This window comes from Juglans regia, chromosome 11, assembly GCF_001411555.2.
Source record: "Juglans regia cultivar Chandler chromosome 11, Walnut 2.0, whole genome shotgun sequence".
NCBI classification, from domain to species: domain Eukaryota; kingdom Viridiplantae; phylum Streptophyta; class Magnoliopsida; order Fagales; family Juglandaceae; genus Juglans; species Juglans regia.
In genome coordinates, this window is record NC_049911.1 from 33,874,891 (window position 1) to 33,891,580 (window position 16,690).

A 16,690-nucleotide genomic window follows, 5' to 3' on the forward strand; every position below is an offset into this window, starting at 1 on the left:
GTTTATTCTTACTAGTCCCAAGTATTCACTTCATACGTTTAAGCTTTGTTTGTTTTTGTAGATGGGATAAAATGAGTTAAGATGAAAATTAAATAAAATATTATTTAAATATATTTTTTTAATATTATTTTTGTTTTAAGATTTGAAAAAAATAAATTATTTATTTTATTTTGTGAGAATTTAAAAAAATTGTAATGATGAAATAAGATGAATGAGAAAACAAATGAGATGTTACACATTAGAGTCAAAAATTGTAACTACAAAACTTTTGTCATTTTCTACCGCCGAAAAGAGGAGACAAGTTGCCTAAACAATGTCACTTCTTGTTCAAGCTATATATCCGACGCTCCTTTCAGCGTAAGCTGGGGCTCTGCTTTTGTTTTTTTTTTTTTTTTTTTTTTTTTCTAAGAAAAAAAGAAAATACAGAAATCTACATATAAGAGATTTCGGACAAACCCATTCACTTTCTCAAAGATCCCTCAATACCAACAACGATGGGACTTTTTCTTTTTACTTACAACGCCATAATATTTTTGTTCTATAACACATTTAAATGTAACGGACGCGGATGGTTTCCACAACAATCACTTGGGCTGGCTTGCAGCACCGAAATGAAGTCAACTTCTGTCTGAATCTCCTGCTTCACGCTCTATCGAACTGTTCCGCTCTAAAACAGCATTTTTACATTGATGCAGTTGTGGAGCTGAAAATAAACCCCTTTGACTCTCGCCTGAAGCTGTAAGTGGATTCAAACAAGCTCTGCCATCACCTTCACACAACGGTGCGGATGCCACAGGGGTCAATGGAGCAGCCTCCACATCACTTCCTCCACCATGTCGTGCTCCATCTTTCCCTGCACCTGCAATGAACAATGCATTGTTCACCTATTTTCATGTTTAAAAACTACCATAAAAAAAATGTTTGCAGAGAGCCAGAGAGAAACGATATCCTTGGAAAAAAAGAAAAAAAAACTGGAAACGATTTATTTCTTGCAAGTAACGAGAGAAAAACAGAAAAAGGATAAAGGAAGAAGAGTAACAACCTGTATGAGTAGTTGCCGTACTAGGTATATTTATAGGTGCGGACGACATTCCAGTTCCTTTTTTCATTTTTGACTGCAAGACATAACCACAAGCCCAGGGTATATCAGTCAACTCAAATTTGCCATCTGTTTTTCTGTGGATGTGATGAGAATAACACGTGCTCATGCGCATTAACAAAAATGTGTATACAAAAAATGCAAGAGATGGCATGGAACTCGGAGACATCTCAAAACTAATGTTTGCTTTTTGGGGCATGCAGAAAAGAAAAAAGAACACTTGAGAGAACATGTTAGCATACATACCTTCGCATTTTCTTCACAATACTTCACAACCCCTGCAATGTTTGCACAGCGACCATGCAATAGTGTGTAGGCCCACAAGAGAAGCTTCCTTGGAATGCTCAGATCAAGCGTTTCAACCCCATCTGTGCTTGGCTGAAATTGTGTTCCTGCCACAAACCGAGATGACACCAAATATAGATTGACACCAGATGGGAGCGTTACACAGGAGCTCTCCCGATAAAAATTGTAAGAAGATCTAAGCAAAGCGTTGGCAGTCTCCAAATCATCATCTGAAGCTTTTTTAATCATTATATTCTTGATCTTACACACAACTGGGTGCCATTTTGTTTCCAGATTTTTTAATTGAATTGAGTCTTCAAATACTGAATTCCATAAATCATTCATCTGCAGATCAACATAAAGCAGATTGCTGCTTTCCAACCATGCATCTGATGTATTCATGATGACTGGATTATCACTTGAAATTTCAGATGGTAAGGGAGTGATCACTGCCAAGCCTATTATAAGGGATCTACACCATGCAACAGAAGCATGCCGACAAACTTTTGCACAGTTGCTATTGGACAACTTTGGATTCTTAAAACGCTTTCGAATCTTCTCATTTATTGCTTCAATCGTTTCCAGCTTGCCATTTCTCTCTAATGAAACAATGTGTTCATGGAGGTATCTGCACAAATGGGATATTTGCAGTTCATCATGAAAATCATCAGTTCCAATTTAATATGCCAAACATATGCAACTCTTAAGAAAACGCTTAAGTTTCCAGAATTGAGAATTTGGAATGATGAACAAGTTGTCTAGTGTTACATATAAAAATAAAAAAAAACACTATGCAAACTTCGTCAATTCTTTATAAAGAAAATCATAAAATTTGGTCAATGCAGAATACCCATATAAGCGGCTCTCTGATATTTCTATGCTCTTAATCTCAGGCAGACCACATATTTCTGGCCATAAGTTCCCCTGTTCCATGAACAAAGCAAACAATTTCTCCAGAACATGCTCTGAACCACTTGCAGCACCTGAGCCAACAGTCTCAGCTTGATGCATGGTTGAAATTAAGGCTTTAATGTACCTTCCAAGTGCTACAGGGACAAGATCTTCAATGCACAATGAAAACTGGGTTTACATTGGAAGTCAGAGACCATTAGAAATGGGTAGAAAACAAAATCAAATATCAAACAGTTTTAAGACCAGTTCAATGAGACATGCAGTATTGACATAAGTGATGTCACGTCACTATATTAAAAATGAAATATGAAATGGTCTTAACGAGATACGAGTGGAATTTTCTGAAAAAGGAGAGGATGAACAGAGATTAAAAGAGTCCCAAATTCTATCACACAAAAGAAAAAAAAAATTCAATGAGGGATTTATCATGGAGAAAGTAGCCATTATCTACTCGACCTTCTGGCAGTCAACGAAAGCATTAACTTTCTTTTTTCTTCCATGGAAACAACTGAAGCATAAAGGAATTCAAAATTCTACTTATCATCAACCTATTTTCATCATCTAATGTAGTTAGCAAGGCTCTTCTTGAATGTTATGAGCTAACTAAATGATGTAGGTGAGATTGTTACCCTCTTATCTGCCCGAAGAGATACATATGCTCGGTCAAGGGTACATATGTCTCCAGTCTCCTCCAACAATTTCAAATAGAAAAGCATGTACTTCCGAATGCAAGTAATAAATTTTCGAGAACTCTCTGGTAAGTTGACTTCAAGTACCTTTTTGCTCCCAGCAAAACCTGGAGTTTTTCGCCTGATATAGATAGCAATAAATGGTTAATTGCTACTTACTCCATAAGGTAGTGCAAAAGCTACTTAACAGCATAGACTCCAAATGAACTAGGAAATGCTGAAAACGAATTACCAGACACCACATAAAAATGAAATAACTCAGTTTTCTTTCCCACTGTATTTGAGCCCTTTTATCCTTTGTTTTATCAGTAACATTTGAAATGAGAAACCATAGGAGTTTAAATAGAATTTATTGATACAGATTGTTAACTTCATTTAATATGGAAATTTACTTTCTTGAGTGTTCCTCATAGTTCTTGCATGCTACCAACTCATATTAGAACGCCATATACAAGATTGAATGGAATCAGCTATAAACACTCTCAGCCTTTCAGCTCCATCCAGAATGATTTATATAATTATGAAACATCAAGCAAATGAGCCATTGTGTAATTTTTTAAGCGTTCACAAAATTTTCATATTTTTGTCTCTAACAACCTATATATAAGATTCAAAGCATACAAAATGGAAATAGGGTAACAGTTCTACCTTCCCTTTTTGACCATGCTATCAATCTCCCACATATTTATAGTAAAGGATGAGCGAGATGATTTGAAGCAGAAAGAGAGTTCATCCTTTGCCCTCTTCAAATCACCGTTCTCACCCCGTTTATACAGCCCTTGAGCCAGTATATATCTGGCCTTATGAAAATGTTTAAGATCCCCTTCAACACAAGTTTCAAGGGCAGAAAGGCAATCACTGTAAAGCATGCACCATGCCTCCTCAAGTGATTTTTCTTGCATAATCTGATCAGCCTTTGCTTGAGTGCTGTCCTCTCTATGGACTGGTGACTGTGAAATTACAGAGCCCATTTTACCAAAGATATCCATGACAGCATCTCTCACTGACTGACTAAAAGAATATTCTGAAAGGACCTGGAATGGGCCAAAATCTCAAGATGTGAATGTAGATGTCTAGTAAGATAGAAAACCTATCCAAATCCAAAACTGAAGGATTATCGGTCATTAAAAAACATAATTCCTTCCAACGAAGAATGAACACAAGCTGGCATGAACAAACACGTAGCATAATAATTCAAAATATTCACTGTGGGCTATTAATGAAGTTGGAACTTGGAAGAAAGATGCAAAGAATCATTGATTCTAGAAAAAGAAAAAGAAACAAGGCCGGTTAAAAGCAAGAGTGAGATTTGTGTAAAACAAATTGAATTAAACTAAAAACCTTTAAAGCATCCAGGCTCTGTTTTCCACGTGTATAAAGTAACTTCAAGCGCGAAGCATGCATCCTGTAGACAGGGTCCACAGCAGATGGATTTAAAGCAATAGCCTTATCATAATATGACAGTGACATATCATGCGAGTATCCAAGCTTTTCACACAGTTTTCCCATATAGAATGCATGGGACCAATCTTGCCTGTACCACAACAGAGCAAAAAGGAGCTTGTTCAAGTTTATAAATCATAGCTGGAGATCAAATGAAAACTCTTACGAACAGAAAATCATACTTGTGTGCAAATGCTTTCTTAAAATGTTTCATTGAGTTCTCACAGTACATCATCCATGCTGCATCCTTTGCGGGTACAACAGAACGCTGATCATAAAATGGTACCACATTCTGAAGGCTGTCGTAGTATACCAATGCCAATAATTCATGTATCTCACACTGGAGTAACAATAAGTTCATCAGAATTATTAGCAGCATGCTTCAAAACATTTTATTCAAAGCAAAATGTAATTCTATCCTATGCTTTCAAGCAAATTAAAATGTATGGTAACATTGGGCCCCATCTACGCCAATTAGGCAATTTCAGCATCAAAATCCTCAATACTGTGTTCTTTCCATTTAAATTTTAAGTGAAGAAGAAATTTCAAAAGGAAATTGAGTGAGAAATATCCAGCATTATGAAGACAGGAAAACATCTCAAGCATCCACCCCAAACCCTTGGAGGGAACTTGCATCTTGTCGCATCCCTTTTTTATTACAAATGGCATGTAGAAAAAATGAAGCACAGAGTCATGTTTAAGACTTAAAAAGTCCCTGCCCCCTTCCTGATGGGTACATGTAGAAAACAGATAAAGGTGAAACCTGCTGATCTGATGTCTTCGCCAAAGCCAAACTCATCAATAAACACCGCCTACTCCTCCTTCGGCTTATCTCTACTCTCTGAGGCAAAGCAGCATTCTTCCTCCATCCCACCACATTAATGTGCTTACTGCCATCGTTTAGCAACAAGTCTACCTCCTGTATGAATTCAACCAAAGAGAATTTCTTGAAAAAAAAACAAACTTTTGCCATAAAAGATTTTGAAAACCAGATTGCAGCACTAGCAATTGAAAACCAAAAAACAACAACACATTTTACCTCATCATAGATATTTGCAAGTCGTTGCCAACTTTCAAAGCGTAGAGGGTTATATAATAGATCATATTTGAAGAGGTTTGCATTTTGCTGTACAAATTCCTCTCCTTCCCTTGTTAGTACAAAGCCAGGCCATTTATCAGTGGCACTCATTTCCTCAGACTGAGCCAGGAGATAATACAAATTGCAATAGACCTCCAAATATTGCTCGGTGCTGCAAGCAATTAATTACTCATACAGATAGCCAATACAAAGAAGTAAACAAAATTTCACAGATACAAAATTACATATGCTCATGTACCTCCCAACTGACGAGGTTTTATACTGTTTGAGGCTACCTGCACCAGGTAACATTATATTCTTCATGGTTTCAAGAAACCCTTCAGACCCCGCCTCGTCCGAGAGTTTATCTTCACATAGATCAGGATCATCCAAGAATTTATCTATCGTATTACTAGCCAAAACATCTTCTGGTGGATGCGGAAAGTGTTTCCGTATGGTTCTTAGAACTCTGCGAAGTTTCACCAATCCAGTTCTCTAAAACAGAGACATTTTAAAAGCACATATAAATGTTGGGAAATAAAAATCACCGATAGATATCTTCTCTAAAGGGACATACATCACAAAAAGGAGGAGAGGGAGAGAGAGAGAGAGAGAGTACAGGTACTCACAGAAGAAGCCTTTGCACAGGGAAGAATATACTGAAAAACATCAGCACACTGTTCCTTGGTCTGGTAATCTCCACGGCTAGTATTTTTGTGGGTAACTAGATCATCTTCATAGGAAGAATCAGATCTAAGATTTAGACCATATAAGCAGAAGAAGCATTGATCCAATGCATTATCGATTTTTAACTCAAGTTCCTCCCTTTCGTCTTCGGTAAGTTCATTCCCCCGTTCAGTAAACTGATTGTTTGCTTTTTCACCTTTGTTGAACTGGCCATCAGACCCATCACAGCTTTGATCTCCACATTCTACCCCTGGAGTCTCCTTATCTAGGGCTTTATGGGATGAAATGTCTCTGGAAGTTATCCCTTCAGACGCATCCTTCTCCATGAAAGTGGTTTCATCAAGTCGAGTTTGATCCCTACCCACATCCATTGTATCTGATCTTGATTCACTTATAGAAGGTTTGGCATGACTATTATGGGAGTCCAGCTCATGACATTCAGTTGCGTTCCTATTTAAAGTATTGAAGTTGGATTTAAGCTTCATATCTAAGGCTAAGAGGTGCTTTATAGCAAATTTAAGAAATGCCCCTTCCTCCCCGTCACTTCTTTCACCCGCACAGCAGAGCCCATACTCGGCAAGCAAGTCATGTGTTGCAACAATTAAATCCACCTAAAATGAGAAGTCAAAGAAGCAGGAGAAATAAACAAAATAATAATAATAATAATAATGTCGATGGGTGAAACAGATAAAAAAAAACTGTTTCCCTGATTTTACCAACTCATATATGTTCAATTCTTCACAAAGGGGAGATATGACTCACTTGAGTTTTAACAGGTAAAGTAGGTTTGAGGTGTTGAAGTTTGCAGAATGCAATGGCTGAATCAACAAAGCAGCATCTTTCAGCTTGATCACCAACTACCAGCCCAGAAGATTTCTTACATGATAATATACTTGCAACATTGCACATGACTGACAACAGCAAAGATTGAATATCACCAATGCAGCTTATTGGGACAATAACACCATTCTGCAAGCATATTCATGAATTTTTCTGATAAATGATATTTCAGAATGATGAAAAACATGTGAAAGTACAAAAACAGCATTCAACAAGGTTCATTTCCATCTCCCTAAAGAATAGGAATTCACTGGCTTACTTCAAAGTTGAAGTCAACCATAAACCAATAATTATCAAACAATTTAAATCAGAAGATGCTACCAACCCCTAATCCAGCACAGAAACAAAAACAAAAACAAAACCAGAAACTACACCAGAAAATACAATGGCTAACCAGTAGGTGTCAAGAGCTCCAAAATAGTCATATTGCAACATATATAGACATCACTCTCAGCCAACCCTATTTATTGTTAGTGGGGAGAAAAAAAGAAAACTTTTACATGAAGCATTGGTGAAGTTTCAGTTACCACAGATCTTGTCCCGTCACAAGTGATTAACTAGGCCACCTACATTGCCGCCCCATGAAAGGGAAACTGAGTAATAAAAATGGGTAGACTTATAACTCATGGATTATAAACTAAGAAACATTCCCCCTCCCAAAAAAACCCTAAGTTTTTTTCTTTGTTTGTAACAATCAACAAGAGATCCATTTATTTATAAATGTTCTGTGGATACGAGCTTCGTGATGCTCCAAGCTCTTTAAATTTGAACCACACCAGAATTATTTGTCCTTTAATTAATTTTCTTACAAGGTACTTCTAAAAAAGCAATGGTGACATACAGAATCTCCAGACTGATCTATGAAGTTCTTCACTTGTGACACACATTCAGAGATCGCCCTCACTTCATCAGCAACCGAACAATTCCACTGCTCAATTGAACTTTCTTTTACTTCCATATCAGAACCAGAGAGTGTTTTTGACCCTAACTTCTGATGGAAGGGTCTACATGAAACCAGACAATCGTCCATTCCAGTTGCTGCAATGAGTATCTGCAGCTTTTGTCTGTGACAACTCAAATACAACTCCACGTCCATTGACTTTATCTTCTCACAAGCTTTGATTAAAATGTCTAGTGCTGATAATTCAAGAGAAGCAACCCCTTCACCTTTTGTATCCAAGATGGCAGAAGGCAATGCATCAAGGTGAACATCTTTAGTAGGAAATAGAAGTGGAGCAAGCAAGGTGACACACTCTATATACATCTCTTTCTCAATCATCTCACCTAAAGTCTTCTCCATCAAGAAATCAACTTTTAAAATATTAATTTCATGGAGAAGCCTATCAACAGTTAGCTCTTTAATAGCCTTGCAGTATGGGATCTGGATAACACATAGAAAGTCATCCGTATTTTCCTTGTTTGTCAGAAGTGACAAGGAAATACAGAATTCTTCATGAGCTTTTGCTTTGTTACCATCTAATATAGACAATCGCCCACTCAACCAGAAAAACCGAGCCCAGAAGGAACTGTTGCTGGTTAGAAATGAACTATCTAGAACTGTGTCCCTGTTTGTAGGGTGGTTGGTTGGCAGTCCAACAATACCATGAAAACTATGAATTGAAGAACTTTCTTCATTTCCCAAGACGCAACTGAAGTGAAAAGGATAGTCCAAAGCTACTGATTCAATGATCTTACAAAGATGATAAGACGCCTCATACATGAATTCAGACTGTTTGGAAGCACTGGAAAAGGATGACCCGCGGTCATAATAAAGCTCAGCAAGAAAAAGACTACATTCAGGGCTCCTATCCTTTGCCCAATGTCTTGTCAGCTTCTCCAACTCCAGCAATTTGGCAAATCCATCCTGATGGACAATGCCCCTTCTTGCTGCCTCTTCTAAAAGTAAGTGGCCCATATGGTAAGCACCATAATTTTTTGAAGTTTCTGTGACAAATCTAGAAACATCACCATATTCAGTATCCAATGGATTAGAACAACTAGCAGCATGAACGGTATTCTTAGTTCCCCTTCCACCAGTGATAAATGGTTCTAAATATTGAATTACAACCTTGTCCAGCACCTGACGAGTACCAGAATCCAATTCATCTTTCCCTGGTTTACGACTCCTAAGCCTTTCAAGACGAGTACTCCGCCTCTCATGTGGTTGTTCTTCCACAATATTTGGTTCTTTTTCTTTAACTACATTTGCTCTTTCGGTGTCACAATCACCAACAGGCATATTTTCTCCGGCTAAGTTTAAGTCAATCCCTTTCCTTTCCACAGTCCTCCCCATAACATTTTCTGATCTACAAGGTAAGTGCACATTTAATCTGACATCCCAAGATTTATATCCTTTTTCAGCCCCCATCTCAGAAGCACATCCATGCAATGGAAGTAAGATTTCCAATAGTGCATCAGCAAGAGATGCCCAGGAAGCTTCTGTCAGGTGCACATCAATGTTCTGGTTCAGCTTTTTCAATGCAACATTTTCCTCTAAACTTTCATCAGTTGCTTTTCTCTTATCAAGGAATTTAAGCCGCACATGTTTAGGTTCCAGCTTATCTATACCTCTTGGAGCGAATGGAACTGGCTCCGGCTCTTCAATTGTATTTTTGACATGCAAAGCACGAGAATGTGACGGCCAATGCCTCAAAATCAACTCTGCCACAGAAAGACAAGCCACCTCATCCCCAATAGCAATAAGAACTTCCAATAGTTTCTCCATGCAGTTCCCTGTACAAAATTCTCCATAAGAAGAAGGAATAATTTGTTGCATGTTCTTGAAAAAAGAAAAAAGTCACCACAAAGAAAATAAGGAACACAGATGTAGAAGAATGATAACTTAACACATAGCAGTAATGGAACGAGCAGAGAATGAAGGGCTACAATAAGAAAAAAATTAATGAAATGATAGAACTAAACAAATGCCTACAATTATTAGGGCTGCAGAAAAGCCCTTGCTCAAAAGCCCAACGCGATATACTGAGCAATCCCATTGAGCATGATAATGTTCCCAGCTGGTTCCAGACAACAGAATCTTTGGTATCAATCTCTACAGCTTGAAGGTAACAGCGTAAAGCATCCTCATAATGTGCAGAACCTTGTTGAAGAAAAACAGTGGCAAGGTTCTTCAGTGCCAAAAATCTGCAGAAGATTGAGGTAAGGAACTTTGTTGAAGATATTTAAAACCACATGTCCTATATCAGAACGTCTATGCTTTTGCTTGTTAACAAAATTTGTCAATTTTTACTATATATGCAACCAAATTAGAACGCACCATAATCATTAAAATACAGCAACCTAATAAAAAAATCTTTAAATACAACAAAAGAAAACAGACAACGAAAAGAAAGCCAAAACTGATTATTTACTCCCAATGATTTATAAAAACAAGATATGCCCAAAGCATTGACGAACAAACTGATAATTTACAGACATTGACAAAGAACAACAGCTCTGAACTGCCATAATGATGGTAAATGCTAGACTGAAAAAATTAAACGCCTGAAAGCTCCAAAAGAACCTTTGGTCACTAGAAAAACAAACATCAACTGGCAAAGCATAACATAGAAAATAACTAGCGGATATATATAACCTGAGCTGCAATAGATGACCATCACTGACACTGTTATCCACCTGAAAAAAAGGAAAAACATCAACGACTACCTATTTATACGCCAAAATCTATAATATATATGCGTACATATTACTTTACAAAATAAACTAGAAAGCAATACCTGTGCATTTGCTATAAGAGGATCTCGCAGTACAGATTGCAAGAGTTCGCGAGCCTTTTCGTATTCTTTAGCTTGTAACTTGAGGAGTCCTTCATGATAAGTTTGCGAAACGTGGAATTCCTGAATAAAGAGGATGAAGGAAAGCGAATTAAATCGAAATTTGGAAAGAATTATGGAAGATACATTCGTAGTCCGAATAACTTAGTCTCAAACTTAGAGAGAGATAGAGAGAGAGAGAGAGAGAGAGAGGCATGCCTGGGCTTCTTTGGTAGGTGCTAAGGGTTCCCACTGCCCTCTAGAATCCGTATCATTGATAGCAGCAATTGAGAACTGGGAAAGGGGAAAAAAAACCAGAGAAAATTGCTTAGGCGAAAGCTAGAAATTCAATTTAATTTAATTATTTAAAAAAAAAAAAAACTGAAAATACTGCACCATATCTGAAAGTGGTTTTGGAATTCTTGTTCCGTTGGCTTGGCTACAAAGAAATTTACGAAGGGCGGTTTGGATCTTTGGCTAACACTACTGAATCAAGTGGGTCTAGGTATTCTCTTTCTTTTTTCCTTTCCGATAGCTGAGGGAGATTCTCGTTGAGTCGTTGGGAGGTGTGTTCTAGGGTGGGGGGCGGGGCCGCCCAACCGAGAGTAAAAATTTTAGAAGCTCAAGCGGGTGGGTACCCGCCCGCCCGTTTTGCTTAGAGATATATAGTCAAATTTTCTCCCCATCCTTAATTTTTTTTTCCCAGCCCGCCGCGCCCACCCCCCTCCCTCTCTCCTCTTCTTCTCCTTCTCCTTCTCTTCTTCTTCCTCTTGTTCTTCTTCTACCTATACTCATCTTCATGCGCATGCCCACGGCTACGGCGATTTCCTCGAGTCATTTCTGGTGACTGCTCCAATTTCTGTAATTGGTCAAACTTTTCCCCCTTTATTCTCTTTTTTATTTCTATGCCAGAACTGTCTGTAATGTTGTGTTGAGTTAATTAAATTAGGATAAATTAAAATGCATTTATATCAAACTCTTGCAATTCATCTCCTACTATAGACTTATCAATCTTGGTTTCCTTTTCCTTGCCTTTCTGTGAATTTAGGTTGATACTATTACATAACACTTCTCGCCTTCGTTATATATGGATAAGCAGGATTACTATCCACACATATTAGCCAAATCTGAGAAACAGTCATGGTTTGTGTAAACGTATAATCGAGATTTGCTAGTTTCAAGAAGTTGAAGCGGACGGGCCGTTCCATTTGTTTAACATGCGTTTACGAGTGCGTAGTGCGTTCAGTTTGCTCTACATTCTTAGTATTATTTTCAATGGTCGAACTTCCAGCCAGGGTCAAATGTAAGTAATATCCAGAAACACAAATTTCACATCTGATAGCTTTTATCGTCTATGCAACGTAATACTTTGGTTCATTTATTCTTGCTTTCGCAAGCGATACAAGTTCAGTGCTCTGCTCTGTATTATTACAGGGCTGACAGCAAATTTCTGAACGTTGGGGAGGAGCTGTTGAGGGAAACTCTACCACTACAAATGGGTTTGCGCCTTTACCAGCTACAAGGACTCAAACCTTATACGTGGTACGAAGTGAAGATATCATATCCAACTTCTGTATGTATTTTCAAATCTTTTAGTTGTTGCTTTCTCGGCATTATCTTCTTAGAAGCTTAGTCATTCTTGTTCAATTACAGATACCGGCTAGCTTTTCCTTACAACTGAAGAGAGGCAAATCGAACTCGGTGCTGAATCACTACAGAAGATTACTCAATACTGAAAAGCTCATGTTCAGAACTGAAAGTCTCGAATCACTTAGCAATGAGGTCTGATTATTCTGCTGTACTTTTTGAATGCCTTTTTTAGATGTTTCAAGAAAGTTAAAAAACTCGCTCTTTTGCTCAGGAGGGTATCTATGTGTTGGTGACTGTGGAACCTGAGGGTATTGTTGCTGTACCACATGTTCAGGAGAGGCAGTTCATCATCTTTAATATAGGTAAATTACGTTGATTATGATAGTCTTACCACTCACCACTCCCTCAAATGTCCACATTACTACTTACATCACTGTGTACTTTGCTTCACGTTCATAACAACTTCTTGAATTAGTTCTTATGGCCTCCAATTTGCTACATAACATGCATTATAATTCTAGTTGTATGCTCTAATTTGTAATAAAATCTTTGATTACTTATTAGAAGATAGATGATTACGTTCTTATTTGCAAAATAGATGATGTTTTGGCATTAGTTTATTCTGTTGCCACTTCAATTCTGTCCCTTATTGATGTTACTGCTTTCTTTCCATATAATGGCCCTTATCATGAACCTAAACTATAACGTATTTCATTTAGCTCTTTCATGCCTATTATAACTAGTTATTTCGGTTTTATACCAGCAGCTACGCATGATAGAATAAGAAAGGCCAATTGGGCTTTTATCCATAAGCGCTGACCTCTTTCCTTGGGATTTCATAATGACCACTTTCCCTGGAAGAGTATTTGGAAATGTAAAGTGCCACTCAATATTGCTTTCTTTGCTTGACCATTGATGACACCTCACCATTATTGGAGTTTTGTCCCCAAGAATACACGGCCATGTACGATGTGCTTCACGTCATTTTATTATTTTTTAGGTTCTGATAAACCCCGTTTTCATTGCAGTTTGTGATGAACTACTGCTGGGCATCCCGCATAAAGCTTGGTGGGTTGTGGTCTTGGTGCTTCTTTGCCTTGGATTGGCATTCATCATTCCATCTTTTCTTCCATCCTATCTGCTGCAGGAGAGCCAAAGCCCACGAATAAAGCAGGATTTTTCCAAGGTTTCTTGAAACTCCCCGCTCAAGAAAAATGTTTGGCTCGGATTTCCCTCCCGTCTTCCTTTGTTGGGGAGCACTTTGCTATTAGTTCAGGAGTATATAATACTAGCCTAGCGCTGGGTTGGCAAAGTGCGCAGGGTTGCTGTTTCCGTAATTGATTGCAAATGGTTTTTCGTCAGCCGGGGATGGAAAAACTTCTACCTGCCGCTTGTATAGGGTTGTATGAAACTGTCCGAGTCATCCTTCTTACTTTTTCTGAGAGGTAGATAAAATTTACTAATTTAGTGCTCGACCATATTATGGAAGCAAATTAATCTGTTGCCTGTTTTTTACTTTCACCGGCCATATTCAACGATGACACTTCCATCAACTTTTTAATTTTTACACTTGCGTACATAAGTTCCCAGCAGGGGATATCATTGATTCTATCGAGCCAATGCCCCTACAAGGAAGAAGACCTTTGCGGGTTTGGACCGAGAATGGTCCTAAATGAACTTACAGGAAGTAGGGGTTCAGAACCGGACCCCATTTTTTTTTTGGGTCCGGTCCAAAATCTAGTATCTAGCATCCGGGCAAGTAAGATAAATCTGGATCCGGTTTTGCGACATTATTATCCATAATCGGATTTTTCTTTGAAAAAAAAAAAAAACCTCTACAATATGAAAGAGAGGGTGCCAATAATTTCAGATAGAAGGGAGATTTGAAGTCTCCTACGTATCAAAGTTGATTTTGCCGTTTATGAAAACAAAATATTGGACCTTGGATATAAGCAAAATATCAGTTTATTTTGCATTATTATTAGTTATGATGTAGTATTCTTTGTTTTATTCTTTGTAAATTAATATTTTATATTGTGATGTAACAACAATATTATTTATTTTATATTATAATTTATTTTGTTCTTTATTTTAAAAAAAAAACTTTTAAAAAGTCTTTAAATTATTTTTAAAAAAAAATTGGACAATTTAAACATGATATTATAATTTTTTTTTTTTTTAAAGTGCTATAAAAATATCACAATTTAAACATGATATCATAAGTATTAATATTTAATCCGGATTAAATTCGGTTACAATTCATATATCTAAATTCGGATTAAATCCGATTATAATTCAGATATTTAAATTTATAGCTGAAAAAAAAAATCTGAATATCCGATTGTATTATCTGCTCGAATTATTTTCTTTTCTAAAAAACATTATTTTTGGTTCAAATTTGATAATACAAGTTGTTTGATCAGTACTTGTACATAAAATATTCAACAATATTATTTATTTTACATTTTTATGTATTAATTTAATTAGTTGTGATGCATTATTATTTATTTTATTCTTTATAAATTTATATTTTACATTGTGATATAACAACAATATTATCTATTTTACATTTTTATTTATTTTGCTCTTTAATTTATTTTTTTATAAAAATATTTTTAAAATGTTTAAATTATTTTTAAAAAAAAATCTCGACAATTTAAACATGATATCATAATTATTTTAAAAAAACAAAAGTACTATGAAAATATTTTAAATCTTTTTTTTAAGAAAAAAAAATATTAAAAACTTGGATTAAATCCGGATATCCGGATTTATAGTAAGAAAAAAAATTTGAAAAATTGGAATATCCGGTTATCTACCGGATTATTTCTAAATTAATCCAGGTGGTTTAGCATCTGGATCTGGTAACCGAATATCTGGATCCGGTTGAACACCCTGACAGGAAGAGGAAGTGAGGAAAACGACATTAGGAGGCCTTTTCTTCTTTCTGCATAACGCAGCCTAACAAGGAAATTGCTTAATTAGCTACAGATAGGTTTATTAAACGAACTATACCCTCAACTGAAAGCAAGGCACCCAAGTGCGGTACAAAAGAAAGAACAAGATAGCCGATGCAAAGTACTGCAAGCAAACAAAACAGGAACACCATCAAACTACGCTTCGAGAAACCCATGATATATATATACCACACGCACTACGTCGTTTTCAAGCACCCTGGGTCGCCTCACGAGCCTTATGTTGCACAAACTGCCCGTACTCCTTGGCCTTCTCTTTCATGTCCCTAGCCTTGTCCGCGATCCTCATCCTCGCATAATCGAGCCTGTCCGCCCCCATCGGGTGCTTTCCCGTCACGTAGTTATATATCCACGACAATGCCGTCATGGCCACCACCCCGCACCCGCCAGAGACTACCAAACCGGCAGCAACCAGGAATAAGACTATCCCTGCCGGGACTAGGATCGGACTGAACAGGACCAGAACTGGGGTCGCCAAGATCAAGGCTATCACCGTCCCGGTTAAGGTCAACCCAGACAAGATTAGGAGCGTAGCACCAATTGTAACTGCAGTCAAGAACTTGACAGCCTGTCGTGAGGAAGTTGAGGAAGGATCGTAGAGCGCTTGGCTCACAGGCCTTGAGTGATCAGACATGGTTAATTAGTGGCGTTGCGAACGATCAAAGAGTGGCAGAGATAGAGGTGCATGGGTGAAGAGATCAGATGGAGGCTCTGCGGAGCTGTAAATTAAGGAGGCGAGGGGGACACGTGGCCCCTTTGCATGGATACGAGCTTTGGAACGTAGAACACGTGGCAACCTGTTTGTTTGCAACGAGGTGAAAAGTTTGTTGAATAAAACAAGGATATATGACCATTTCACACCACATATTATATATATTTCAAATTTTTTTATTTTTTATTTTATTAAATTAATTAAATTTTCATATACCGACGGATAAGTAGAACATCCATAGACAAAATGTAGTTTATAAAATGTTAAATAGAATCATATAGACAACATAAAACCTCATATGGAAGATTTGAGTTCTGTTGGGATGCCTCATAACAGATATAAAGATATAAAGACCAAGCTTTTTTATTTTGAAAGCAGCTCCATCAAACACATTCTAAGAGAAGTAAATGTAATTGCACACATGTTGGAAAAGAATGCCTTAGGACTGTCTGAATATTTTATAGACATTAAGAATCATCTTCACTATATACTGTCTCTACTGTAAGGACTTTTATCTTTGGAAATTTCATAGTTTAAAAAAAAAAAAAACATAAAATCTCATAACCGAGGGATTGGGGGTGTTTTGGACCAATATTTTGAATTTTGA

General features: G+C 37.2%; 3 protein-coding genes across 9 annotated transcripts; 1 reads left to right on the forward strand and 2 right to left on the reverse strand.

Annotated features, from left to right (window-relative positions):
• Positions 1-379: 379 nt before the first annotated feature.
• On the reverse strand, positions 380-11,392 carry LOC109009460 (calcineurin-binding protein 1). Of its 2 annotated transcripts, none has more exons than XM_018989917.2 (19): positions 11,203-11,392; positions 11,026-11,100; positions 10,771-10,890; positions 10,629-10,669; positions 9,966-10,177; positions 7,875-9,766; positions 6,956-7,162; positions 6,136-6,804; positions 5,766-6,001; positions 5,468-5,678; positions 5,192-5,347; positions 4,611-4,768; positions 4,327-4,519; positions 3,634-4,019; positions 3,073-3,106; positions 2,235-2,464; positions 1,346-2,012; positions 1,043-1,115; positions 380-859 (listed from the first exon to the last, which is right to left on the reverse strand). In XM_018989917.2, the coding sequence occupies exons 1-19, from the start codon at positions 11,203-11,205 to the stop codon at positions 618-620; spliced, it is 5,805 nt and encodes a 1,934-aa protein (XP_018845462.2). In that variant the 5' UTR covers positions 11,206-11,392; the 3' UTR covers positions 380-617. The 2 variants fall into 2 exon arrangements, with proteins under 2 accessions (XP_018845462.2, XP_018845461.2); XM_018989916.2 differs by having other exon boundaries at positions 2,926-3,106.
• Positions 11,393-11,501: 109 nt separating this feature from the next.
• Positions 11,502-13,911, forward strand: LOC109009461. Of its 6 annotated transcripts, none has more exons than XM_018989920.2 (6): positions 11,502-11,667; positions 11,906-12,109; positions 12,241-12,379; positions 12,460-12,588; positions 12,668-12,758; positions 13,425-13,911. In XM_018989920.2, the coding sequence occupies exons 2-6, from the start codon at positions 12,024-12,026 to the stop codon at positions 13,589-13,591; spliced, it is 612 nt and encodes a 203-aa protein (XP_018845465.1). In that variant the 5' UTR covers positions 11,502-11,667; positions 11,906-12,023; the 3' UTR covers positions 13,592-13,911. The 6 variants fall into 6 exon arrangements, with proteins under 6 accessions (XP_018845465.1, XP_018845468.1, XP_018845466.1 ...); XM_018989923.2 differs by having other exon boundaries at positions 11,502-11,649; positions 11,855-12,109; XM_018989921.2 differs by having other exon boundaries at positions 11,503-11,674; positions 11,855-12,109.
• Positions 13,912-15,308: 1,397 nt separating this feature from the next.
• On the reverse strand, positions 15,309-16,088 carry LOC109009462 (oleosin). The gene has a single exon (XM_018989925.2). It carries the CDS (start codon positions 16,003-16,005, stop codon positions 15,562-15,564), a length of 444 nt encoding a protein of 147 aa, XP_018845470.1. The 5' UTR covers positions 16,006-16,088; the 3' UTR covers positions 15,309-15,561.
• Between the last annotated feature and the right edge of the window lie 602 nt (positions 16,089-16,690).